The 27,505-nt window shown below is 38.3% G+C and overlaps 1 protein-coding gene across 1 annotated transcript in view; it reads right to left on the bottom strand.

The window, feature by feature from the left end:
* Positions 1-27,505, bottom strand: part of Vps15 (vacuolar protein sorting 15) — a 213,997-nt gene that overhangs the window by 66,783 nt on the left and 119,709 nt on the right. Inside the window, exons 14-19 of the mRNA XM_067151658.2 lie at positions 27,018-27,170; positions 19,720-19,839; positions 11,300-11,473; positions 10,277-10,420; positions 10,097-10,197; positions 1,860-1,988 (exon numbers count right to left, since the gene is read on the bottom strand). Of these exons, the coding sequence (XP_067007759.1) occupies positions 1,860-1,988; positions 10,097-10,197; positions 10,277-10,420; positions 11,300-11,473; positions 19,720-19,839; positions 27,018-27,170 (821 nt within the window). The remainder of the gene's footprint in view (positions 1-1,859; positions 1,989-10,096; positions 10,198-10,276; positions 10,421-11,299; positions 11,474-19,719; positions 19,840-27,017; positions 27,171-27,505) is intronic.

Here is a 27,505-nt window from a genome sequence, read left to right as displayed (position 1 = left end):
AGGAGAGACCTGCCGTGGTGGGAATCTAAGCAAGGGGAGATTAACTGTCCTGCTATGCTGCAACGAGAGCGGGACAGAAAAGTTGCCCCCACTTGTCATCGGCAAAGCCATAAAGCCTCGATGTTTCAAAAATGTTCGGAGTTTGTCGTGCCAATATCAAGCCAATGGCAATGCTTGGATGATATCTTCCCTTTTTGAAGAATTTTTGCGTGCACTTTATGCCAAAATGGGGAGAAAAAATTGTAAAATATTACTGCTAATTGGTGTGCTGCTCATTCTGTAAATATACCTACCAGGAATGTAAAGGTGGTATTTCTCCCGGCAAATTGCACAAGCCGACTACAGCCCCTCGATCAGGGTATTATTCAGTGTGTGAAAAAGAAGTACCGCGAAATGCTGGTACAGACAAGATTAACAAACATCGACAGTGCTCGTATGAAGAAGATTACGATCCTAGATGCTATGCAGTTTCTAAAATGTTCTTGGGACTCTGTTGATCAAACTATAAGTAAAGGATTTCGAGTGAAAAACAAAACTGTCAATTGATTATGAACAAGCAGTAGAATGCTAGAACATCTTGTTCGTGATAATAACACTAAAATAGTTTAACTGTCTCATATTACTATTAATGCCCTCTGTGGATCAGTGGTAGAGATACCAGGCTCAATCCCAGCGAGGGCGACGGATTTTTGAAGGGCGACACTCTATGTCGTATGATGTCAGGATGTAAAAAATATCTGGTGACACACTTGGTATTCATTCGACAAAATTCACTAAAATTCAGCCTTAGACATCCAAGAGAGATTCAGTTTACTCTGCCTTCTAGCAGGCCTGGAGTAAAACGGAACGTCGAAATTGAAGAGCAAGCAGCCAGATGGCATCAAATTAAGATGTTTGCACATGGTAGCTGAGGCCATATTATTATTATTATTATTATTATTATTATTATTATTATTATTATTATTATTATTATTACTGCCCTGAGGGAAATAAATTGAAATTTTATGTTATTCATTTTTTACATAGTATTCTAGCCCGGCTACTCATTCCTGCCACCTGGCTGATGAAACTTTCTGGAGAGAAACACTGTCCACTATTTTCAATTACTGTTCTGTTACCCTGCTGAAAAGATAATATGATCTGTTTCAGTTTAAGTGGGAGAGGAAGAGTGTCTAGCGTCTTTCCTATGTGCATATGACCAATTGAATCAAAAACGTTTGAAATATCTAGAAAACAATTGATACATTCCCTTTCCTTGATTTTATAGCTTTCAAGATGCCATCTAGAAGTGCAATGCTCAACCATGGGCAAAAAGAAAACCCGCTCTGATTGTTATGAAATAAGACATAGCTTTGCAATCTGCAATCAAGAATCGTCTCGAAAATGCTTCTAAGCAGTGAACATATCATGATTCGGCGTCAATTATTAACATCAGAATGAACACTTACTTTTGAAATAAGAATTTACTACTTTAAAACATTTTGGGACAAACCCAGAACAGGACATTTTATTATATAATAACGACAAAACGGATAGGACTTCACTAAGTTTCACACCAAGTATTATGATTATGTCTAGTCCTGCAGCAATGTCTACTTGTATACCTTTGCAGTGAAGAACAGTGGAGAGACAGGCACAGATAGAGAGTTTTGATAAATCATCCAACCCTGGTGAAAAGGGATGTGGAAAAGAAAAGGAAGTAGTAGCGCAGCCGCACACAATTACCTTCTATCAATTTCTAGAAATAAACAAAAAGTACATACCAAAGTGATACTGAGAGACAATGAAATTTTAGAAAAGTGTGCCTTATGCTTATTTTTAAATTCCTCAATTTTAAAAACTGAAAAGTCAATACTTACACGCTGCCTCCATCAGACATTCGAGGTGAGGGACTCTGTAAGTCTGATGTCCCAAACATAGTCTGCCATTCTTCATTCATCATTGTCAAGTGCGACTCAAGAGGGGTAGCTTTCACACTTTGTTTCTTCCTAAAATGAAAAGGGAACTATTTACAACACTGTAATATTCATAATTTCAGCATAATATAAAGGTCTCCTCATAATCAGCATCAAGATAATAAACCTATCCAAAACATGGCACATTTGATCACAAAAAGAAATAAAAGATGTATATGCACATCGATCTAATCTTTATATATATCATTAGGAAAGTCATGTCCACCTTGAAGCATGAACGGAGTTAAAGAAAGCTTTCATCCTTTTAATTCTGTGTTGCAAGTACGTCCATAATTGGCCCATATTCTTCTATCTCTCTCATCACAGGCAAGCTTGGGAGAAACCTTGGCTGTTAAAAGGCAGCCATTACTGCAGTTTCCATCTCGATTTTGCGCTTTACACATGCAACATGAATGGTGATTTTTATTTTGGGGATTTTCCACCGCTGTCATCCCTTATGGAGTGAAAAATTCCTACAAAGTACTGTACAACAGCTCTATTGCACATTTCATTGGATTTTTACTGTATTTGTTATGTTTCAATCTGCTAATCTTGTGAATATAATTCCTGTAATGGTTACTGGGATTGAAGCCAAGTAATTGCAATCTTATAAAAGCTTATAAGCTAATAAGAAAATGTAATTCTAATTTAAATGCTGATAATTTTTCAAAAATAATTTAATATTATTCAGTATTTAATTCTGGTGGTCAGTATTATTCAATGACAGCTTGAAATTTATTTCAGCTAGCAACCTTGTTTAATGTTCTATAGTACTTATGTATTACTACAATTATAACTGTATTAATCAAAATTACATTAACATGCCTTAAGATAGTAATGAAAGACCCTTTATTGGATGTCATAACATAATATTGAATCTAAGGAAAGGGGAATAACTGAGAAAAGTGAAACTCTTATGCTTTGTTACATCTGACTGTTCATGTGTTGTCCTAGAAACATTTATTAGAATATCGCAGTATTTTGTTTTTAATTAGTGATATGAGATTCAATATTCAGACATCACACATGAAGGAAGTATTTGACGCTTGCTTATGAAGGATTGTAATGAATTAATTGTGATGTATAACTTGATATAATTAATTCTGAAATTAATTTAATTGTCTTATAATTGATTATTTGCATTGGTATGGGAAGAATATCTGCATAATTTACTGAATTTTTCATTATTTTGATTTGATAACAGTCACCAGACGTGTTGAACTCATCTTGAAAAGATCTCTATCTTACAAATATTTTCTGAACTTAAAATAATAATATTAAATGAATTTGGAAAGAAGGTAGTACTGTAATTATAATTTTCATAGGGACTGGTATTAAGTATTGGATAATTAATTCAATTAACAAGTTGTAATTCCACTAGATGTTGACCGACCGACCGACCAACTGACCAAATAATTAATTAATTAATTTAGCTTTAAAACACTACATCATCATCTCCTTCGAATGCCTCATCTTCAATGGACATTGGTAGTCATCTTGTCCCATGATATTTGTTGGTGGTACCTAGCAAGTTCGCCGTGCAGTCAGAGGCGCGCGGCTGTGAGCTTGCATCCGGGATATAGTGGGTTCAAATCCCACTGTCGGCAGCCCTGAAGATGGTTTTCCATGGTTTCCCATTTTCACACCAAGCAAATGCTGAGGCTGTACCTTCATTAAGGCCACGGCTGCTTCCTTCCAACTCCTAGGCCTATCCCATCTTTGCCATAAGACCTATCTGTGTCAGTGCAACGTAAAGCCACTAGCAAAAAAAATTGTTGGTGCTGCTTCAAATTAAATCAGCTCACATCAAATTGGACAACTGGCATGTGGTCTTCAGCCATGAATTTGTCTTCTTCCAGGTGGTCTTCTGCCTTCTATTTTCCCTTCAATAATCAGTTCGAATAGCTTGTATTTCTCATTCTGCAATATACTGTATGGACAAAGTATGCCATTTTCTTTATCTTAACAGATTTTATATCTTCCTTTCCTTTATTCATATGAAGTTTTACTGTTTCATTTGAGACCTGAGCATATGGCAATAACACCATAGGTCTAAAGCATCTATTCACATTATTGTCTCTTCAGTAAACATCCATGCTTCCACTCTGTAACAAAGGACCAACAATAGAGAACATTTCAAAGTTCTGGTTCTTTGATGGATGTTAAGTTGCAGGTTGCACGAAATATTTTTAAGTTTAACGAATGTATGTCTGGCTTTCTCAATATGGTTCTTAATTATTCTTTCATAGGACCCCAATTATTATGGAGCTTGTATACCAAGTATGAAATAGTTGATACATTTAACCCTTTTAGTACCAGTCGCTTATAGGTGGTCTGCGTGAAGAATACCAGGCTTTTTTTAAAAGAAATTGCAATGTTTCAGTAAAATCATTATAACTTGATTATTATTGAAGATATGCCTTCGACCGGGCGAGTTGGCCGTGCGCGTAGAGGCGTGTGGCTGTGAGCTTGCATCCAGGAGATAGTAGGTTCGAATCCCACTATCGGCAGCCCTGAAAATGGTTTTCCGTGCTTTCCCATTTTCACACCAGGCAAATGCTGGGGCTGTACCTTAATTAAGGCCGGCCGCTTCCTTCCAACTTCCAGGCCTTTCCTATCCCATCGTCGCCATAAGACCTATCTGTGTCGGCGCGACGTAAAGCCCCCTAGCAAAAAAAAAAGATATGCCTTCGAAATTTTTACTTATCATAGAAAAGGAGTTGCTTTACATGTTTTTAAATTCACAAGCTATGTTATATTAATGCTATAAAATATCAAAAAATAATAGTTTAATAATTATCAAAATGAAAATTGAAAAGTCAAAATTTAGATAAAGAAACACAAATCAAAATTAAAATTATGCACTGAAAAATATTACTGTTTGCAAATACATGCTCTTGGTTCACTATTTGCAATATTTCAATATCCTAGGCACTAAAGTTCTAATTTTAAAAATATTTTATTTCACTATACAAATGTACACATTTCATGCTGGTTCACTTTTAACACTTGTGATATGCTACGCAGATGCCACGAAGACCCTTCATACACTTGGAACAGGCAGTTTGTGATCTTTTTACTGGCCCTCCATCTTTTTTCCTGCACACAATGCATCTTTTCAATAACCTGCCACCTAATTTCACCAAAAGTTCACCTTCCCTAGGTGGATTTAGCTTGGGTAAGGCATTGTTTATTAGGTTCATCTCTTGGATCCATTCCTTTTCTTCCTTTTCTATTGATTCTATTATGGAGGAAGTGAACTTGAGCCGCGTCATAACTTTACTAGAAGTATTCTGTTTATAAATCAAGTACGAATTCAGCACCATTCGCACAAAGGTACAAAATACCACCTTCTTCCAATATTTTAGTGTTCAGCGCTCGTCAAAGTATGTGTACAGCATCATGTCAGATGCGTCAACTCCCCCCATTGATTTGTTATATTCGAGGACTAGAGCTGGCTTTCTTACTTCAATCTGCTGTCCTCGACGCCTCTTGACTGTTGTTTTAGTGTGTGCTGTGCAGGATGTAGATAAAAGAAGCACTGGATTTTTCTGTGATTTTTTCTTCCCCGGTACCCAGCAACAAGAATCTCATTACTTCGAAAATATTTTTCTCTTGTCCTACACCAAACTTTCCTTTCAGTCCCTGTGGAATATCTTTTCTGTTGCATCTGAGGGTGCCTGTTAGGTAAGTACCATTTTCAAGTAGGTACTTCGTTAAAGGAATGCTGGTAAAAAAATTGTCAGTGAAAACGTGATAGCCTTTCTTCAAATAGTTTCCCATAGTCAGTCAGTAATGTATGAACTACTACATATCCCAAGCCAAACTTCTTAATTTTCTCTTCGTCTACATCACTCTTTGCCCCTCTGTAACAATAAAACCCCAGGCAGTAATTGATGACAGAGTCACAAATCATCCAAAACTTAATGCCCCACCAATGATGCTTCTTATTTGGGAGGTACTGCATCAGAGATGAATGGCATTTAGTGCCCACTAACGATTCATCTACACTTAATTGCTGATGAGGTGTGTAGTGAAACCGGAACAGTCTATTGGCATGGTCAACTATAGGCTGAAATCTTGCACACTGATCATATTTAGGGTGGCCAGGTGGAAAGATGGTACTATTGTCAATAAGGTGGAAAAATTTCAGAATTAACTGAAATCTATTGCGGGAAAACATGGTACCGAACCAAGGAATCTGTCTTGAATTAGTCGACCAGTATGAAAGAATAGTTGGGCTTCTTGTAATACCCATTTCCAATAATATTGCCACACAGGCTTTTATTCCTGTGACAGTAACAGGTCTCCATTGTCGAGCTGTTGAATGGGGCGACAGTGGCTTTAGAGAAGAGAGGAACTGATTTGCGTACCTGTTCGTTTCCTTCACAATTAAATTCAAAATATATACAGTAAAGAACAGGTCAAAACACTGCACAGTCCCTGCATCAGCAGGAGGAACATGTTTAGGACCGGGTGTTTCGAGATACAGCGGGGAGGGCTCGAACTGAGTGTCATTTCCAACTGGAACTTCACAGAACACTGTATTATGCATATAGGCATTGTTGTTATTACTGCCTGCATCACGGTCTACACTGTCTTCATTTATGTCACTTTCCGAATCAGCATCATTGTCACTTTCGCTAATGACAATACCACAAGGTTTATTGTACTGTGGAATGTCATCGCTACACTCACTTCCTGTCTCTGAAATAACATCACCAACATCATGATTACATGACCCTGATATAGCTACATCTTCATCAGACTCAATATAATCGTCATCGGCACAGACTCTGTTAATATATTCAGCTAAATCGTCATCGTTCTGGAACACATGGCGCGCGGCAGAGGCCATTTTCCCGCTCACAAACTTTTACGGTGTACAGAATATAGGTCGCTTTGAAAAAAATCATATCCCCGTAAATACAGCGATTGGCGCGATAGTTGTGGTAGATTTAGAAACTACAGGTTCCAAAGAATCTAGATCACCTGTATTGTGCTGCTATCTGTGCAAAAATCGAGAAATACAAGCGAATATAAAACTGCTTGCGTAAGGAACGCTATTGCGTTCCCGGCAATTTTCGCTCGCTCGCCGAGGAATGCTTTTGCGCTCTCTGGTATTCTAAGAGTTAACCCTTAACACTGAAATATATTTGGCTGGTTATATAACTCTACTTGTATTACAAGTGTACTGCAATCTATTCATAAGCTGAAGAGTTATTACATAAATCTCAAAATAAAATAATTATATAAATGTAGTAAAAGCAAAAATGTTAGGTCTGCTTTTCTTATTCCCTTTTACTCCGTATATAGCACACATCTATAGCATAACTGTTAGTATTAATAGATGCCATCCTTGGAGGCAGGGGTTCAATTCCCAATACTGACAGAGATTAAGATTGACAGGAGGGCTGGTATGTGATAAAAACAGTACATAAAGCTATTCTCTATTGAGGGTGTGTCTGAAAAGAGCTGCATCAATTGGAGGAATACGAGGATATGGGTTTACTTAACACTGTGTATAGCAAACACCTCAATGAAGGCCTAGTTTCAGTGAAGTGGATTCTGGAGATTTCTTCATCTTTCTTTGTTCTATCTGTTCTACACTCAGCACATGTTCAGTACATGAAGCTAGACAAAGTGTAGCTCTTCGTCTCGACAGGCGTAATATTTCTTTAAAAGTTCAAATGTTGCCATTAATGTGCACTATTCTTAAAATGATAGGGTATTTCAGCAGATGTCCAAGTAAAATACAAGGTGTTGGTGTTGGAGCATATCCGATGAATGTAGCCATTAATGATACTGAAAATCTGTTTTCACTTTCAGTGATGTTGCTAAGGGGCTCATAACTGAACATGCAGTACATTTCCGGTGTGTCAGAGAATCTGCCGACATAAAGGTCCTATCATATGATCTTTAAATGGAACTATACTGTCTCTTATACCTAATATTAGGGCCATGGAAACTGAAAATTCAGGGCAACGATTATTTTTAAAATCTGACAAGTAGAAAATAAAATATTTTCAAATGTGCTTTGTTTGCCAGCCACGAGGAGCCCTATTCCAATGAATCACTAACCAGGTGATGAAGGCATGCACCACGTACCATTCCTTAGCCTATTGGCACAAAGAGATCCTTCTCCCTCTTCTGACGGCTAGTATCTCACTAAAGTGCATATAAAAATATTATAAAATTGTATGATCTAAAATAACACTGTTGTAAACAACAGGTGAAGGAAAAAGAAGATATGAAACAGCTTCTAACAGACAACATTATTAACCAAATGTGATATTTAGCCAATAAACAAAAATATTGCTGAAGGTACAGTACATAATAAGTGTGCCAATATTATAATAACATCACACACCAGGATAGTAATGTTTTGTAAATGATGGAAACCATAAAAGTGTTTATTGTGAGCTATCTACTAGACATGCACTCATGGCTAATTTTTTGTAAATATAGTTAACATCTTAAAACAGTTCCCTAACCATTTTTGCTCTATCTGCAATCGGTTAGGAATATCAAAACTTTTAAAGGTCAATGTCAAGTTTTTTTCTTCTTGTCAACTTGTTCTACATTTCCTTTTACTGCCCTTGCCATATTTGAGTTATCTTTATATTCCATAGCCTAGCATGTAAGTTAACAAAGCACCTGAATGTCTACAAAATTCCACTGAGTTATCCCTATCTGTTCTTGAGTTACAGCAGAACAAACACACAAACAAATATCACTCCTACATACAGTTTTATTATGTATGTTGAGCACTCAACCCAAGGGCTGGTTGGATCCTCAACAGTTCCGCCATCACAGACAGCCTAAGCATAACTGAAGAGGTGAATAAGGGTAACGAGTGGAGTAGTTCCCTGTTGCTTTCCTCACACAGATTTATGTTATGATACTATGCTAAAGTAGATAATAGAGTGAAAATGGAATAAGTCTAGAGAAATACTTATGTCAGTTCCCCAATGTGCAGACCTAACTGACATGAGTCATTATTATTTTCCCACACCAGTGGGATTGTTGGTGTGAACTGCCCTTCCTGACCCCCAACCCTACATGGAGGGATGTAATCACTACTGTGTGTCTCTACTGTGGAGAGTAGTGTAGTGTGTTGTCTGGGTATGAAGAGGAGAGTGTTGGGACAGACAAAAACACCCAGTCCCCAAGCCAAAATAATTAATCAGAAGCGGCCAGGAATCGAACCGGGGACCCTCTGAACCAAAGGGCAGTAAACTGACCATTCAGCCAAGGAGTCGAACAGTTCTCATCCAGAATGGTCCCTCATTATATCTGACCACCAAAGATAACAAACAGCCTTTTCTCAACCACCACTCTATTACTGTCTTTGTCCATTTCAGGGGAACAGACCCTGCTATGTGCTCAGCCCAACTCCGCCTCCTTTTGCACATCCTTTAATCCAGTTTTTTAAGCCCTATGACAGTGTTACAGAGACAATCCCTCAGAGAAACAACCTGTAGGCCTTTTTCATCCTTCAGTGACAAACCAGAAGTTTGTTGCCTTGCTCTTTAGTTCAGGGCCATGCCTTGGAACCACGTGTGAAAACGGGTAGAACACAAGTGTCTTTCAATTCCATTCTGGTATTGAGTGATAAAATCATTCTTGAGACTGAAGCTAACGAAGCAATTGTTGTTCTCCTGACATCTTTATCCAGCCTGCTACAAAACAAATAGACATATTTTATTGGCTCTCTGCTCAATGTTATTAGTTCCTCAAGGCAGTTTGAAATTTACATGAACTGGGTTCCATTCATTAGTAATTCCACTCACTTGCCATCCTCATACAGGTCACTCAATATGACCTGAAGCTTTGACTGACTGTCTGAAAGGAGATCGCCATCTGCAAATATCTCAAGTTGGAAAGTTCTCTGCTATTGGTATTAACGCTGTCATTTTTATCGCAGTCCAAGTCTCGAAAGAAATCCTCAAATAGACAGGTGAACAGTTTAAGCAATATGGGATCTCCTTGGCAGACTCTTATCCCTTGAATTTGTAATGTCCATGATTCTAATATTTTGAGTAAAAATACAATGTAGTTCAATAAAATAAAATAAAACAGTACTGTTATCTCAGCAGATATGAACAATGAATCACAAGGAAAGTTGAAAAATAACCAACCTAGGAAGGGTGACGGTGGTGAGATCACTCTTGATGCTGCTGGCTGGAGTCAGTTTGAAGGAGTGGCAGAGAACAGGACTCTTCTGAAGGCCAAGATCAATCTGGAAGAAGAAAAACAAAGGCTCTTATTAATGAACAGTTCCAAATGCAGTTCACAATATTTCATACAGTAATACATGCCTTCCCCTCAGACAAGGTGCCTTCTCCTTGCTTAGCCTCTGCACTGCTACGGTGACGATGAATTTTCCGCAAATGCCGTCCCATCGCAATTAATTGATCTTCGACAGTATCATCCATTCCTTCAGAAGTTAGCCGCCGAAATATCTGTTAAAAGGAAAGGAGGAAATGAGTTCTGTTGATTTAGGGGCCACAAATCAGTGCTGCTTAAATTTATAGTTCCAACCACCTCAGTGATCCATGAAGCATATCACTCTCCCCAAATTTCTTATTGCATGCTTTATCCATTGTGAACAACTGCAGAATGAGCTCAAGATTAAAGAAACACCTCGCTAAATAATATGTCTAGCTGGACTAGCACCAGACAAAGCAAGAGACTTTTCAACCCCTCGCATTCTACGCTAGAGTGGAGAGAAAACAGGACTTCATTAAGATAAGTTCCAGATTTCAAGTTGCTAAGTATTTAAAAGGAAATAAACAGAAATGTTTATGCTTTTCTAAATATTTGAATGTGATTTGATAGAAACTGATGTTCTTTTAAGAACTAAACATGTCATTCTATTTTAATTAACTTGTTTCTTTTTTCAGGTACAATGTTGCCATATGCTTTCTTTTTTCAGGTAGTTTATAAATTTATTACTCAAAATTAGTTTTGGTAGACTGAAGAACCTAGCAGTTATAAATTGACTGTGTTGAAACTGAATATATATGGCTTCAAATATCACACAAAATACTCTACTGTTGGTAGCAAATGTGAGTTCACCACACTATCTTTGCTGCACTTTGATTCAATCTCACTTAATATACCACCATCCTGAGAGAATACACAACCTAAATACCAGAAATGATCCACCTGTTACAGTTTTGCAAAAGTAAATATTCTAGCAAAAAGTGCTGAACTTTAAGCTTTTGAGCAGTAATTAAGCATGTTTGTAACTGATATTTCATTGACATATTTTCATGTTCAGTTATTTACAATAGAAAAAGGCTGAGTACTCCACAATCCAAACCTTCAATAGTACTTACACTCTTCAGGGAGTCAGGGGGCTTGAAGATGTATTTAGCCATGTCACCTCCTCGAAGACCAGCTTTCTGCCTATTTTCCAAAGTTTCTAAGAGTAGATCAATGTCTTGACACCTGATCACACTATCGTAGACAATGCGAGGAACTGGAGGTACTAGAGCATTGAGTAGAATTACCTGGAAACATCAGAAGTAAAACAAGGCCATTCTTTTTGAGCACGGATAAGAATATAAAGCTAATGACATTCTCTGATAACAGGTTCAGGGAAAACTAATGCCTCAACAACTCATTTCCTTCATATGAAAGAAACTGTGTTGTTCGCCAGCCTGTTACAATTTGAAAAACGAAAACAAAGAAGAACTTAAATTATCAAGGGGTTAACTAAAAAGCAGTTCAAGAAAGTCACAGTTAACTTTTAAATAATAATAATAATAATAATAATAATAATAATAATAATAATAATAATAATAATAATAATCCCGTGTGGGGATTTACCGGTTACCTCCATCGGGCGCATCCCATTGGAATTGGGGAAGCTCGCTGGCTCTGCCGCCAGCAGAGTCTGAGGGTAGTAGGGAAATAAAATACCACCGTGAAAAAAAAACTGGTCCCTTGCCAGGGTTACGGCGAAGACTGGTAAATGACCAGAAGCCAGAAAACATCTTGAGGCAACCTCTAGGGCTAACAACCCTAGTTGTAAAAGGATGGGTACCCGTCCAAAGCAAAGTCAAGTCAAAAAGCATGATGGCACAACATTTCAAGAAACATACCCCAGGGGGTAAATCTTCGGATAAATCCCTCGTTGTGAACGCCACGGCGCACGAGTCTCGTTCCGATTCTGGGGGAGACTCGACATCATGCAAGAGACGAGTCGGAGCGTCTCGGTGTACCCCGAAGAGTCAAAAACTCAGGCCAAAATCTAAAACCTTTCTAGCAACTTTCAACATAAATTCACTTACACAAACTGGCAAGCTGAAAACCCTCACCAAGGCTCTTCACGAAAATCAGATATCCATAATGGCCCTACAGGAAACAAGGTACCCAGATGAAGAGATTTTTGAATCCGAAGGCTATCGATTTTTCAAGAGCAAAGCGCAAAGAGGAATCCTCAATGGAGCTGTGATGCTTGGAACCGCGTTTGCTGTTAGAACCAAGATCCTTAAATCGGTTGCAAATTTCGAACCTGTGAATGACAGATTGTCTATACTCACAATTAAATGCGCGAACAAAACCTATGCCCTAGTTAACGCACATGCTCCTACAAACGATAAGAACAAGTCTGATCCAGATGAAGTTGATAATTTCTGGGACCTACTGGATGAAAAATTAAACAAAATCCCCAAACACCATGTCAAGCTTCTTTTGGGTGACTTCAATGCCCAACTAGGCCGTGAACGGAAGTACAAGAAAGTTATAGGAAATTACCCTGCTCACAAAAGAACCAATCCCAACGGCAAAAGACTGGTGTCCATTTGTGAAAATCACAACCTGCAGGTCATGTCGACCCACTTTCGCCATCTACCCAGAAAGCAAATGACTTGGCGTTCTCCCGTCCAAGCACTCGGAGAGTTCCAAATTGATCATGTTGCAATCTCCAGGAGAAACAGCCCTGAGATTATGAATGTCAAGGTAAAGAAAGGCATCAATGTGGCCTCAGATCATTATATGTCTCTTATCAAATTCAAACCAATTCCCGCAAACACAAGGAAGACAACCAAACAGATCACACGCTTCGACAATGATAAACTTCGGCACAGGGTCGAGGAGTTCCAGGAGAAGGCTAGACCAAATGACTGTGACTTTAACAACGCCAAAAGTCTCCTTGTTGAGGCCGCCAAAGACGTTGCAGAAATCAAGAGAAGCAAAAAGCATGCCTGGTGGAATGGTATCTGCGAATCAGTCCTCCAAGAAAGACTCAATGCGTGGAAACAGTACTACTCTACGAAATCAGAAAATGATTGGGAAACCTACAAAACCCAACGTGCCCAAGCAGCTAGGGTGTTCAGAACTGAGAAACGTAAATACGAAAAATCTCTCATTGAAAATATAGAACAAAACTTTAGGAAGAATGAAAGCAGAGAGTACTACAGAGCCTTCAAACGCGAACACACTGGCTATAAACCACCATCTCTATGCTTTGAGCGAAAGGACGGCACACTGGCAACGTCAAATGAAGAAAACTGCAGCATTCTGGCAGATTACTTCAATAATTTACTTAATTGTTCTAAACCGCAAAGCGCCATTGAGACCAAGGAACCCTTACTCAGGTACCCAGATTCCAGACCACCCGACAGAGATGAAATCAAGCGCCACATTGCCCGTCTCAAAAATAACAAAGCGCCGGGTGAAGACTCAGTAGTAGCAGAACTATGGAAATATGCCTCAGAGGAATCACTTGATATCTTGCAAAAGCAAATAGAAGAAATTTGGAACAAGGAGACCCTACCCGAAGATTGGAGAATAGCTTTGATCCATCCACTACACAAAAAAGGCAGCATGAAGAACATCAACAACTACAGAGGAATATCTTTGCTACCCGTGACTTACAAAATTCTATCACTTGCCATCCTGGAGTGTTTGGAAGCACAAGTCGAACATCAAATAGGTGAATACCAAGGAGGGTTCAGAAAAGGTCACTCAACAGCTGAACAGATCCAAAATCTCAAAACGATCATCAGATATTGTACACTAAGGTCCAAGCAGTATGTGTCTGTCTTTGTGGACTTTAAGAAAGCGTACGACTCCATTGACCGGGAAGTCCTGCTAAAAATCTTAAATGAATTTGGAGTTGATTTGAAACTGCTGGCATTAATTAGAGCCACCCTGACCGATACAAAATCAAGGTGAAGTTCCACGGATGTCTCTCGCATTCCTTTGACATCAAAACAGGAGATAGTAGGTTCGAATCCCACTATCGGCAGCCCTGAAGATGGTTTTCCGTGGTTTCCCATTTTCACACCAGGCAAATGCTGGGGCTGTACCTTAATTAAGGCCACGGCCGCTTCCTTCCAACTCCTAGGCCTTTCCTATCCCATCGTCGCCATAAGACCTATCTGTGTCGGAGCGACGTAAAGCCCCTAGCAAAAAAAAAAACAAACAGGAGTCCGACAAGGTGATGGGCTATCCCCGATACTCTTCAACTGTGTTCTTGAAAAGATCATCAGAACCTGGCGGGTGAGATTACAGGAAACCAACTACAGTCCATTGAGAATAGGAACCAAATCCAAGGGGATCGCAACAGACTGCTTAGCATTTGCTGATGATATTGCTGTTCTCTCAAACGACATAGAAACCGCTAGAGCTCAAGTTGAAATTTTAAAGGAAATTGCCGAACAAACTGGTTTGCAGATATCGTTTGAGAAAACAGAAGTAATGACTAACATCAAAGAGGCTCCACCAAAACTCCATACAAAATACGGGGACATCACCCGAGTAGACAAATTCAAATACCTGGGTGAGATCATCATGAAAAATGGACTGGACAAAGAAGCACTTCAGGAGCGAGTACGCAAACTGGAAATAGCCTACCAAACATCCCGCACAACACCAAGATACGTCACTATGAAACAGTTCTGAAGCCAGTAGTTCTATATGCAGCCGAAACCCTATCTCTAAATGCCAACAAAGGACTCCTTGAAGAACTGGAGAAAAGAGAACGCAAAATTGTGAGAGGAATCTTGGGATCAAAGTACAGAAATGGAATCCATCAAAAGAGATCCAACGAGGAAGTCTACAGCAAAATAGAGAAAATTACCGACACAATCAGAAAAAGACGGGCACAATTTTACGGTCATCTGAAAAGAATGGACGGAAGAAAGTTAACTAAAGAAATCTTTCACTTTTTTGATTCAAACCCCAAAACCACAATTCCCTGGTTTAGAAATATCAAAGAAGACCTGCAAATGCTACATATCTCAGCTGAAGACGCCCTTAACAGAGATCTCTTCCGCAAGAAAATATTGACGAACGGGTTAAACCGAGACGTGCAACCGAAGAGAAGACACGGTGCCCCTTGGACAGAGGAGCGTAAGCAGGCCCACTCACAAAGAATGAGGGAAATTTGGGCTCTAAAGAAGGCCAAGTTCAGTGTCAAATGCAACAAGACTTAACGTGGTCCTTGATGGCCGCAGCGAATAATAATAATAATAATAATAATAATAATAATAATAATAATAATAATAATAATAATAATAATAATAATAATAATAATAATAATAATAATAATAATAATAATAATAATAATAATAATAATAATAATAATAATAATAATAATAATAATAATAATAATAATAATAATAATAATAATAATAATAATAATAATAATAATAATAATAATAATAATAATAATAATAATAATAATAATAATAATAATAATAATAATAATAATAATAATAATAATAATAATAATAATAATAATAATAATAATAATAATAATAATAATAATAATAATAATAATAATAATAATAATAATAATAATAATAATAATAATAATAATAATAATAATAATAATAATAATAATAATAATAATAATAATAATAATAATAATAATAATAATAATAATAATAATAATAATAGCAGGTAGGGACCCTCTTCGGAGGCAGCCCTGTCCAGGGAGTGGCGCCCCTGCCTATATGAGTCCCAGAGCACACTGACCCGGTGTGTATCATCTGGTAAGGGTCCCAGCTCAGGGTTACGAGTGAAGACCTCAACGGCAGTGAAGGCGGGGATGAAGATCATTAGTACGGCGGAACTGGCGTATGAGGCACCCTTGCTTTTTGGGATAGTAATAAAAAGCCTGTTTAAAATCCAGGTGCGCCTGAGTGGTATCCACCGGCTTCCTGGTCCGCGTCTGTCACCTTGTAGGTGCGGCGGCAATACCAAGCTCCAGGAACTAACAATCCCTGGTTCTAAGCACCCAGCACTGCTGGATTGCCTATTACAAGCCAAACATGATTCGTGAGCGTACTAACAACATTACCCCAGGTGGTATCCAATCCACTCGTCGCATTGAGACGGCAACCAGGCTTTCGGATTCTGGGGAGCCTGGACAACCACGAAAACATGGGAGAGAGTCGGAGCTCTCTGGTAAACTATCCCACAAAATCCCCACATACATTGGTACATTCAATATCAACACTTTGATACAACCAGGAAAATTACTAAATTTAGTCACAGAACTTGATCGGCAAAAAATTCTTATCCTTGCCCTGCAGGAAACTAGATTTACTGATGAGGCCACCTTGGATTATGGAAATTACCGTATATTCAAAAGCAAAACAGACCAAAAGATTCTAAATAGGACCCCTTTATTTGGCATGAGCTTCGTAGTACATAAAAGTATACTGAACTCGATACAAGAAGTTAATTCCATCAGCAATCGCCTAATGACCATGAGGATTCAGTGTACCAATAAAAAATATACATTAATAAATGCACACGCCCCGACAAATATAGACAAGAAGAAGAATCCCCAAAATGTGGACAAATTTTGGAAGAGACTTGAAAAAGTGATGTCAAAAATTCCAAAGGATGACGTCAAAATCCTCTTAGGCGATTTCAATGCACAAATCGGCCGAGAAAAGGAACACAGGAAAACTGTCGGACCCTACCTGGCGCACAAATTTATGAACAAAAACAGCTCAAGGCTCACTGAACTATGTCAACAGTGCAACCTTAAAATCATGTCCACATCCCTCAGGAAGCATCCCAAGAAACAAAAAAACCTGGAGGTCCCCCATTGAATCCATTGGAGAATTTCAGATTGATCATGTAGCTATCTCGCATCAGCTACAGAAAGAGGTACATGATGTACAAGTGAGAAGAGGAGCAAATATCGACTCTGATCACTATCTCACAAGAGTTCAAGTAAAATTTACTCCAAGAAAATACCACCCCAAGAAAATCCAAAACAGAAATTTGACATAAAACAGATTCCTGTTACGGATCTAAAAGAAGCATGGGAAAATCAACCATCGAAAACATGGGAAGAATTCCACACCAAAATCATACATAAGGCACGAGAAATGGTACCCTTAAAAAGGAATGCAAAACACCCCTGGTGGAACTCAACATGCAACCAAGCCCTAGAGATAAGAAAATCTGCGTTTCAGAAATACAACAGTAGAAAATCCCAGAAAACTCAACGAGAATTTTATGAGACCAGAAAACAAGTATCCAAAACCATCAGGCAAGAGAAAAGAAAGCACCTGAAAGAACAACTGGAGTCAATTGAAGAAAACTTTAGAAACCACAACACAAGGGATTTCTACAGAACATTCACAGAAAAAATCCGAGGATACATTCCACAGAACTTATGTTTTAGGAAACAAGACGGAAAATTGGCGCTTACTAATAAAGAAAACTGCCAAGAACTTGCACGGTACTTCTCAGAACTTCTTAACTGCCCCGAACCCACTGAAAGATTTCTTGAAGAAGCATCCAGTTTCACTCACCCAGAATCACCTCCACCAAACCAGGAAGAAATTCAGAGCCACATTAAACGACTAAAGAACAACAGAACCTCAGGAAGAGACGGGATTGTTGCAGAATTCCTTAAGAATCTTGGTCCAAATTCACTCAAGGAACTTACAGAAATCATACAGAAAATCTGGAAAAATGAAAAACTCCCAGAAGACTGGAAATGTGCCTTGATTCACCCACTTCACAAAAAAGGAGACAAAACTTATGTGAACAACTATAGGGGAATCTCCCTCCTTGAAGTCGGCTACAAAATTTTCTCTGCATGCCTGTTGAAAAGAATACAAGAACAACTAGAGCATAAAATTGGTGAATATCAAGCTGGGTTCTGCCCTCACAGATCATGCACCGAACAGATCTTCAACCTCAAAACCGCTCTAAAATTCAGGGCCCTCAGAAACCTTCCAATCATCTGTACCTTCGTAGATTTCAAGAAGGCTTATGATTCAGTTGATCGTCAATCTCTGTTCAGCATCCTGAAAGAACAGGGACTAGACTCCAAAACGCTAAACTTGACCAAACAGACCCTCACTGACACAAAGTCAAGTGTGAAATTCATGGGAGAAATCTCAGACGAATTCCTGATAAAAACTGGTGTCCGGCAAGGAGTGGACTATCACCCCTCCTCTTCAACCTCGTACTAGATAAGGTGATGAGGGAATGGGAAAACGAATTGAAAGCACAAAATAGCTGGAACCCAGTAAACATTGGGACACGAAAAAACAAGCTTGAAATTCCATGCTTAGCCTTCGCGGATGACCTGGCCCTTTTGTCCAGCGATGAAGTCACAGCAATAAAGCAAGTTGAAATTCTCCAAGAATGTGCCAGAAAGGTCAGACTTCATATCTCCTTCCAGAAAACTGAATTTTTCTGTGCAAAACTAGACATCCATAGCCTCAATACAAAATACGGACAAATCAACAGAGTCCCTCACTTCAAATACCTGGGCGAAATCCTCGAACCAACCGGACAAGAGAAAATAGCCCAAAACAACCGTGTCCAAAAACTCAGAAGAGCTTATGGGAGAACAAGAGAAATCTACAACAAAAAATGTATGTCTCTCCACGTTAAGATTAAACATTACAATACTGTAATCAAACCGGAGGCTTTATATGCAGGGGAAACTCTAACGCTTCATAGAACGGGCGAACTGGAAAATATCCTAATAGAAGAGCGAAAAATCATGAGGAAAATTTTAGGACCAAGACACACAGGAGAAGGGTACCACCTCCAAACCCGGAAATCCACAGAAAAATTATCTAACATTGCGGCAGACTTCAGGAAAAAAAGGCTAAAATTTTATGGACATGTTAAGAGGCTTCCAGAAACTAGACTAACCCACCAAGTTCTTGAAAGAGTTGACAAACTGAAGAATTTTCCTTGGATACAATCAACAAAAGCGGACATGAAGAACGCACAAATTCTCTGTGAAGACATTTTGAATCGAAATATATATAGAAAGAAAATTGACAATTGGGAAGTTACTCCAGAGAATGAAGTACCAAAAAGAGCAGGTACCAAGTGGACGGAAGAAAGGAAAAGGATCTTTAGTCAACAGATGAAAGCATCCTGGATCCTCCGCAAACGAAATCATAAATAAAGCTTCGTGTGTTCCGAAAGGGACCATTCACGCATAATAATAATAATAATAATAATAATAATAATAATAATAATAATAATAATAATAATAATAATAATAATAATACAATTTTTATTTACCTTGCTTTCTTGACACGAAAAAAGCCCAAAAGCTAATATGTCTACAATTACGGGCTGTGAAAGCATCAAACCAAACAATGTTACCATTATTGTTATCTCCAGAATTCTAGAATTGCTTGACTGAAAGCTAATGCCAGATTTATTCATATGTTGCAAATTAGCCTTCAATTTGCCGAGAATGGTACAAGAAATGATGCAATTTTAGATTAATTATAATTTATCTTACCTCTTTATCTGCCTGAATAACAGGATATTTGAGATAAGGTTGTATCACAGACATTACTTTACACTGTACATCTACGAGATTTAGAGTGCGCGCCATGGCACTGACAAAGCCAACAACAGCCTGGAAAGAAAAAATAAAATAAAAATTGAAAACTGAAGTGAGGAGACATACTTTTAAAATTAAGTAATCCAATTACCCATCCTTAAAGGTCTGGAAAGTATCACGAACATAATACAAGCAACGTAAGGTGATTCATTCAGGATTAAAACTCTAACCAACACCATCCACTAAGCTATCAAACCAGCTCTTGGGACGATGGGCAGAAAAACTTTACACGCCTGGGAGGAATGCTCCCGGGTGAGAAGGTTGGTAGTGCATTCGCCCCCAAGAGGGGAGGTTAAGCGAATACCAGAAAGAGCAGGAGAAAGCACAGTCAAAACGAACATTAAACATATAAAAAATAACCCAAAGGGAGAAAATAACACACTTACCGGAAGCAGAGAAGGGAAGCGGCTTAAGGCCATGGTTACAATTACCAAAAGAGACAGTGACAGTGCTCCACTGAAAGTGGTGAATGAAAAACAACACCTTAGTGACATAAAATATCTTTAATTGGTGCTAGATGAGATGTAACAACTTAAAAGAAGTTCATTGAGAAAACCAAGGTTAATTCGAAAAAGGAAAAGTTGTTATCAGAAAATGAACTCAATGAAATGTTTGGAAGAGGTTAAATGTAAATAACAAAATTAACTATAACTAAATTAATCAGAAAATATTTTGATATCGATTAGCTGATAATTAACAAAGATTAGAAATCATTAAATGAGAGAAATATTGGTATTCATTTAACAAATAATAAATAAGTAATTGGAAAACAATGAATTAGGGAAAAAGAAAACATTGACGTCCATACCTTCCTACCAGAAATAACCAATAGGTAATATAAAATGTGATCAATCCCGTGAAAAATTAACCAAGTAAACTATTAGTTTTAGTAAACAAGATTATAGTTCAGTTAGACGCTAAACAGAAAGCTTCTCTTCGTCACCTCGAGTAATTTACTCAATTTCCACCAAGGGGCTGTTTCCAAGATAAGTAAAAATTCAATGTAGAAGTTTACGCAACCGCCCCGAGCAAACGAAAAGACAACTCATACATTAAAAGGTTGGCGAAAATGAATTAATGAGCAAGAAAAGTAGCCAACAAGAACCGCCCAACCAAAAATATTATCAGAGAACCATGCAGGTGCCGCGTATCGGTTTACTTAATCCAATCTCCAACAACAATACCATCAACATCCCGTTGCCACGGTAACAGGTAAACAAACAAGGCCTCCTTCCAGAGCTAGGAGGAAAATAAACTCTAGCAAGGCAAAATAAGCCGAAAACCCCAGCAGAAAGAATGCATACCAAATAGAGCGGAAAATTACACAAAATTACGAACAGGAAACCCCAAAAGAAAGTAGGTAAGCTCAATACCTTGGAAGTGCCACCTTGGTTCACACCAAAAATATTACAATACTGGCCAGAAATGAATGTAATAAATTTAGAAATTAAATTGTCTAAAACAGTCCACTGTGCATTTTCCACACTCCGAAGACTAATTAGTTAGAAGAACCCATCTTCCGAAATGCATTAACACACACGACGCCAAGTCCGAATTCGGTGAAAACATATTATTATTATTATTATTATTATTATTATTATTATTATTATTATTATTATTATTATTATTATTATTATTATTATTATTGTTCACATCCAGATGAAAGTAGATTAAACTTTTCTTCACGGGGAATAAAAGAAATAATAGCACCATTACGTACCTTGTTAGATACTACATTTTAGAAAATCCAAACTTGGTCATTGTTGGTCGAGATTACCACGAGGCCACAGAACTTAATCTCGCCACGAAGAATCCAGAAGAAGCTTTCACCAAAATGAAATTGTTAAGGTAATGGTAGGTCAACTGCAAGTCCAACAGGGATACATCCCTGTTAAAGAGGAAATCACGGGGGTTTCAGAATAAACCACCACGTCATTGCGTAGCACACGTTCCCACTACCACACATCATGGCTCCTCGTTGCGAACTGAGTGACGCGTTAGCCGGCCAGGCTCCAAGCAATCACGCCAGGTAGCTGCTCGCACATGCGCAGCAAGTGGAGACATTCACTAACTCAGTGCAGGAGCGAACTCCACATTACGTAACTAATAAAGCACATTGGCGTTAAGCCGATTGACACTATTTTCAATAGTGCTAACACCACTTCAAAAGGTTGTTGGGGAGGCTCAACACTGTTAATACCATCACAAAACTAATGAAAAATTATGATCTGTTTGATATATAGTAAGACTATGTGATGAGGATGATGAGGATGATGACGACGATGATGATGACTGTTGTTGTTTAAAGAGGCCTAACATCTAGGTCACTGGCCCCTGATGGTATGAGATGAAACGAAATAAGATAATTAAAATTTAAAATCTACCCACTGCCTAGGATACTTTTTAAATGAAGAAAATGATTATGAATTTTAAAAAATACAGTGGATCTAATCCTCATTGCTTTATTTTCCTATAGTATGATTTAAAAATAGATTAGAATGTAGTAAAATAGAATAAGGCACTGTCTTTCAAGTAGATCATTTATTAAGCCTAAAAAGCCATGATCGTTAAGGCGCTGAAGTCTAAACGGTCTGACACCGAGGTTAGCCGGTTCGAGTCCCATTGGTCGAAAAATGTTGTCCGGCAGGGTAGGGGAGGTGGTGGTACACAATTTCTAATCACTAGATTGTGTGCCAAAAGCCTGGATTAAATTCCAAACCTCCCCGCAGTACTCATATGGAGTGAGGGCATATGATGCTGTTGATGGTGATTCGTCCGTCGGATGGAGACATTAAGCCTTGAGCAGACCCCTTGGTGCTATTCAACAGGAGTAGGCTATGTGCTGGCACTGGGTTTCACCCTCTCCCTACTATCATATATCACGTCATTCATTTCATCTCATTAACTCCTCTGATGAGGTTGACGTCAGGAAGGGCATCTGGTCATAAAAACCCGGCATGGCAGATTCATCTCACCTTATACCCGACCTCGTAGGAAAACTGGGACAAGGGTTGGACAATCAACAAAAATTCAAACCATATTAAAATATACAAGAGGATACCTAAATAGTACAAAGAAAAAAGTGGTTATCAATAATAGATAAACTTGTTCAAAATTAAAGATAAGAACTTCTAAATACAATAAAACAGGCCATTATCCCTCATATCATATATGGTGAAGTCTACTGACTGCTCGTCATCTTGTGGAAAAGGGAGATGGTACTCGGTAGTTCTCGATTATGGAGCAGATCGGTTAGGTCCGCACACTCCATAAGGATGAGTATTATGTTCAGATGACCGCAGCAAGTACACACTGAGGGGTCTTCTCCCTTCAATATGGGAAACAGGATTTTACGACAACTAGTTATGAGAAATCTTGGAAAGAAGGAAGGAGGACAATGTATCCACAAAATTCAGCAGGATCTCAAAGCAGTTGGGATTCGAGATAGTAAATGGAAATAATAAAAATAAAATTAACACCCTTCTTAAGCCTCTCAAATTTTCAGCAGAAATGACACACAGAAGGGCAACAGAGATTTCAAAAGAACTGAGAAAATTACAATTGGAACAAATGAAAAAGTACCAGGCAGATCACAAGAACCAAACAGAAAGTGAACATGGAATGACTTAAGTGGTCCAATGTGGCCAATAAAGAAGAAGAAGACAGTTCATAAAAACGGAAACACAATGATAAAATGAATTGAAGAGATCCTTAATGATGACTTATTGTTGTTGATTCAGTTTGAGGAGCATTACCAACAAGGTTAAACATGTACACAAGTACACATACCTTGGTACAATAAAAAATAGTCTGAGGATCCTTCTGAGGAAGTGAAGTCTCGCACTGGGACAGCCAGGGCTGTCTTTGTCAAAATGGGTGAAATGTTCTAGTCATGAGTTAACAATGAATTTAAAGGTGCAACTTCTGCACTGCTGTATGTTCTCTGTGGAAATGGAGCACTGACTCTAACAGAGTCACTCGGTACAAGATTAGAATTCTTTGAGATGTGGCTCTACCAAAGGATGTCAACGGTGCCATAGACAGATCATGTTACAAATGTTAAGTTTCTTAGAAGGATGGAAGTTTTGATTACAGTTCAGGAGTTTCTACTACAATCACAGGCTCACTTGCCTACTGCTATTCAAATAGAGTTGCAGAGTTTTCATTATAATGGCAGGCCCCTTTCCTACTTCCAGACACATTTCAGTTGATAAATTTTCATTATAATTTCAAGCCCGTTCTCTACAGCCAGTCAAAACTGAGTTGTGGTGTTATCAATATAATGACAAGCCCTTTTTCCTAATGTCCATCAAAATTAAGTTGAAGAGTCTTCATTATAATGGCAGGCACACTTGCCTACTGCCAGTCACAATTGAGATGGGGAGTTTTGATTATAATGGCAGTCCTCCTTGCCTACTGCCAGTCACAATCACGTTGGGGGTACTTTCCTTATAATAGTAGGCCCCCTTGTGTACTACTAGTCACAATCGAACTGGGGTGTCTTCACTATAATGAAAAGCAATCTTTCCTACTGTCAGTCACAGTAGAGTTGGGGAGTTTCCATTATAACGTCAGGTCATCTTCCCTACTGCCAGTCACAATCTAGATGGGGATTTTTCATTGCATTAAATGATGTGTCAATGTGTCACTGGTTGCCTTTGACTGGATTAGTAACTCAGACATAGTTTTGTGCACCCAGTAACTTTGAAACAATGTATAAATATTTCAAATTACTTTGATGTTCTCATGTCACTGTTTTCACTTAATTCAGCTTTTGTGTTTCCTTTTACTTATTTACTTAAGTATATATTTCTGTAGGCCTACATAATTCTATGCCTGCTTCATAATGTTTACTAGTACTTTCTGTAACCCACGCCAAACAATAAATACATAGTCGAATCACATTATTAAAACCACCTAGATGTGCTGAAAGTGTCTGAGTCAGGTGCTGATAGGTCTCCATACGTATCAGGAGCCATGCTGTCAGCAGTGCATCCCACAACTGCTGAAGGGAACGTGGCAACAGATGTTCAATTGGTTTGAGATTGGGCCCGTTTGGAAGCCAGGGGTCAACTTTGTGAAGTCGTGATTGTGGTCTTCCAGCCATGTGTGGGCACTTCTAACCATGTAGCAAGACGTATTATTGTGCTGGAAGATCCCATCCTCCAGAGGAAAGAAATCATCATGTATGGATGGACATGACTGCTGAGGATGGATTCATAAACAAATCGATCAAGAGTGCCTTCCATACAGATGGTGGAACCTAGAGAATATCACAAGAACATTCCCAGGCCATAACACTGCCCCCATGGCCTTGCGTCAGTTTGGTAATGGTTGCAGGGTGTTAGTTATCCAATGTTACTCGCTGAACATGGTGAAGTCCATCTGTTCTATGTAGCTGAAAACAAGTCATTGGAAGAGGCTACCCATTGCCAATCAGCAGCGTTCCAATCGTCATAATGTAGAGCAAATTCCAGTTGTTTCTGTCAATGCACCTGTGTAAGCATGGATACAGCCACCCTCTGTCTACTGTAAACTGGGAAAACTTGGGAATAAGGAGACAAGCTGTTTGACTATGTTCTGAGCTGACAGCAGACACATGGTGTTGAATTACGTTAGTAGACGAATAAGCTTGAATGGAGTTTTTAGGAAAGATCACAATATGAAGATAAAGTTGGAATTGAAGAGGACAAATAGCAACAAATAGACAATTACAAGAACAGGAATTAGGGATTGGAATAATTTACCAATTTCCTATTTTTTGAAACTGCTGGACAGATTGTTGGAAGAAGTAATGGAAGTGAAACTGATTTCAGATAATTACACAAAACTTTCTCCAAGTTACTGAAGCATCACTAACAGACTTCTACTCTTGATTTATCTCACCTGTTCATAGTATAACCAAATTACCAACAATGACAAGTTTTAGCGACGCGAACAATACTGTACAAATATACACATGGTTCTAGCAGAATGAAACATGTCGTATCATAAAATATTGTACAACCCGTTACTGCATGCAGTTAACCGTGATTCACAGTTTAAACCTTTCAAATGCCATGGAAAAAATCTACTTCCAAAATGTATCCAACATGGTGCATTTACAGTATTCAAATAATCCACTTGAATATCTCGCTGACAAACATAACCTCACGCAACAAAAGCAAAAAAACATGATTCAAAGACGAAAAATCTATGCTGGCTCCCCAGTGCAAGTCCTTTATTCACTGGATTACTGTATTGTATGCATTTTAGATGTCCTGTACTTGCACGGAAAGTACCCAATGCCCTTAAAACATCGTGGCTTATCGAACTTTCCTGTGATGAGGGGAGAAAGTCTCACTTCTGTGTGCATTGCAAGACAGTATGATGACCCCCACCCTCGTACGATTTCTTGGCTGGCACTTCTCCCCTTTAAAACCATTGGGCTATGTATTTTTTAAAAAACATTGCAGTTTCATCGGCATTGACAATATTGTTCAGTGCATACGAATTGATTATATGATCCAGACTTTTGCGCCAACTGTCAGCATCGCCAGTGCTTGCAGATTCTGCTTCTCTACACACTGCCTGTTACGTGATATTGTGGCGTTCCTTAAAACGCTGAATATAAAAGAATTACGATTTTACTCAAACTTAGCAAATATGAAGCACACTGTAGACGCACAGAACTGAGTGAAAGTATGGAGAGCTACCCCGACATGTTCCGGAAGATTTGTTCTATCATGACGCGGATAAATTTTGAATTTAAATTACACTGTAAAATACGTTTTTTAAGTGTAAAAGGTAGTCATGAATTAAAAGTCCGAATTTTGGTAATGGGACCGACATTGTTTTTCGAATGACGAATTATGGGTATTTTGAATTAAACAATTTCAATAACATGCAAAACCATACCTCATGTTTACGGGAACGAGAGCTTCTTCAGATTAGGCGGGATTTTTAATTAACCGATTTTGAATTATGGAGGTTCTACTGTAATAGTTCATTTTTTACAGGTATGTTATAGTGTTCCGAGTGTTATATTCTGCGTTTTCGACAGACTGAAAAAAAATTTACATTAATCTCCCTCTTCCATCACAATCTCTAGCCACATTAGCAATTAAGTGTTAAACTGAATATAATCTTGTGGATACAGTATAACAATTTTGGTAGCCAACTTGAATAAATATAGAGACTAACAAATAATTTACCTGATGCACCCATAGATTGGGATGTACAAGGAAGCATGCAGTATCTGCAAGTAATTCGTACATGGAAGTTTTCTGCAGCAGTCCAAGTTCAGTTAAGGCAGTCATTGCATTCACAGCTTTCATCATCACAAATTCTTCTGGATCCGTTAACCCCTAAAAATAAAGAAATGTACAAGATAAATTACAGTACATATACCATATATATAAATACATAAAGCATTCATAAATACTGTACTATCTGATCAAAAGTGTTTGGACACCCCTCTGTATCCCTGCTGTATATGTCACTACGACAGCCATGCTGTTGCAAAAGGTTGCTGAGGTCTCAAAACTGTTTAGTGCTACCACATCATGTTGGATCATGGTTTGCAGGTGCTCTGATCAGATTAAATATGCTGATGTACTCAAAGCAATAGCTTGAAGGCAATTAACCTGTTACTTAACAAAAAGGAACAAATTAAATGTATAACATTTGCAATCAATGAAAT

The sequence above is a fragment of the Anabrus simplex genome, chromosome 7 (genome assembly GCF_040414725.1).
Source record: "Anabrus simplex isolate iqAnaSimp1 chromosome 7, ASM4041472v1, whole genome shotgun sequence".
NCBI classification, from domain to species: Eukaryota; Metazoa; Arthropoda; class Insecta; order Orthoptera; family Tettigoniidae; genus Anabrus; species Anabrus simplex.
The sequence above is the reverse complement of the archived record's forward strand: the minus strand, read 5'-3'. Positions and strand labels throughout refer to the sequence as shown.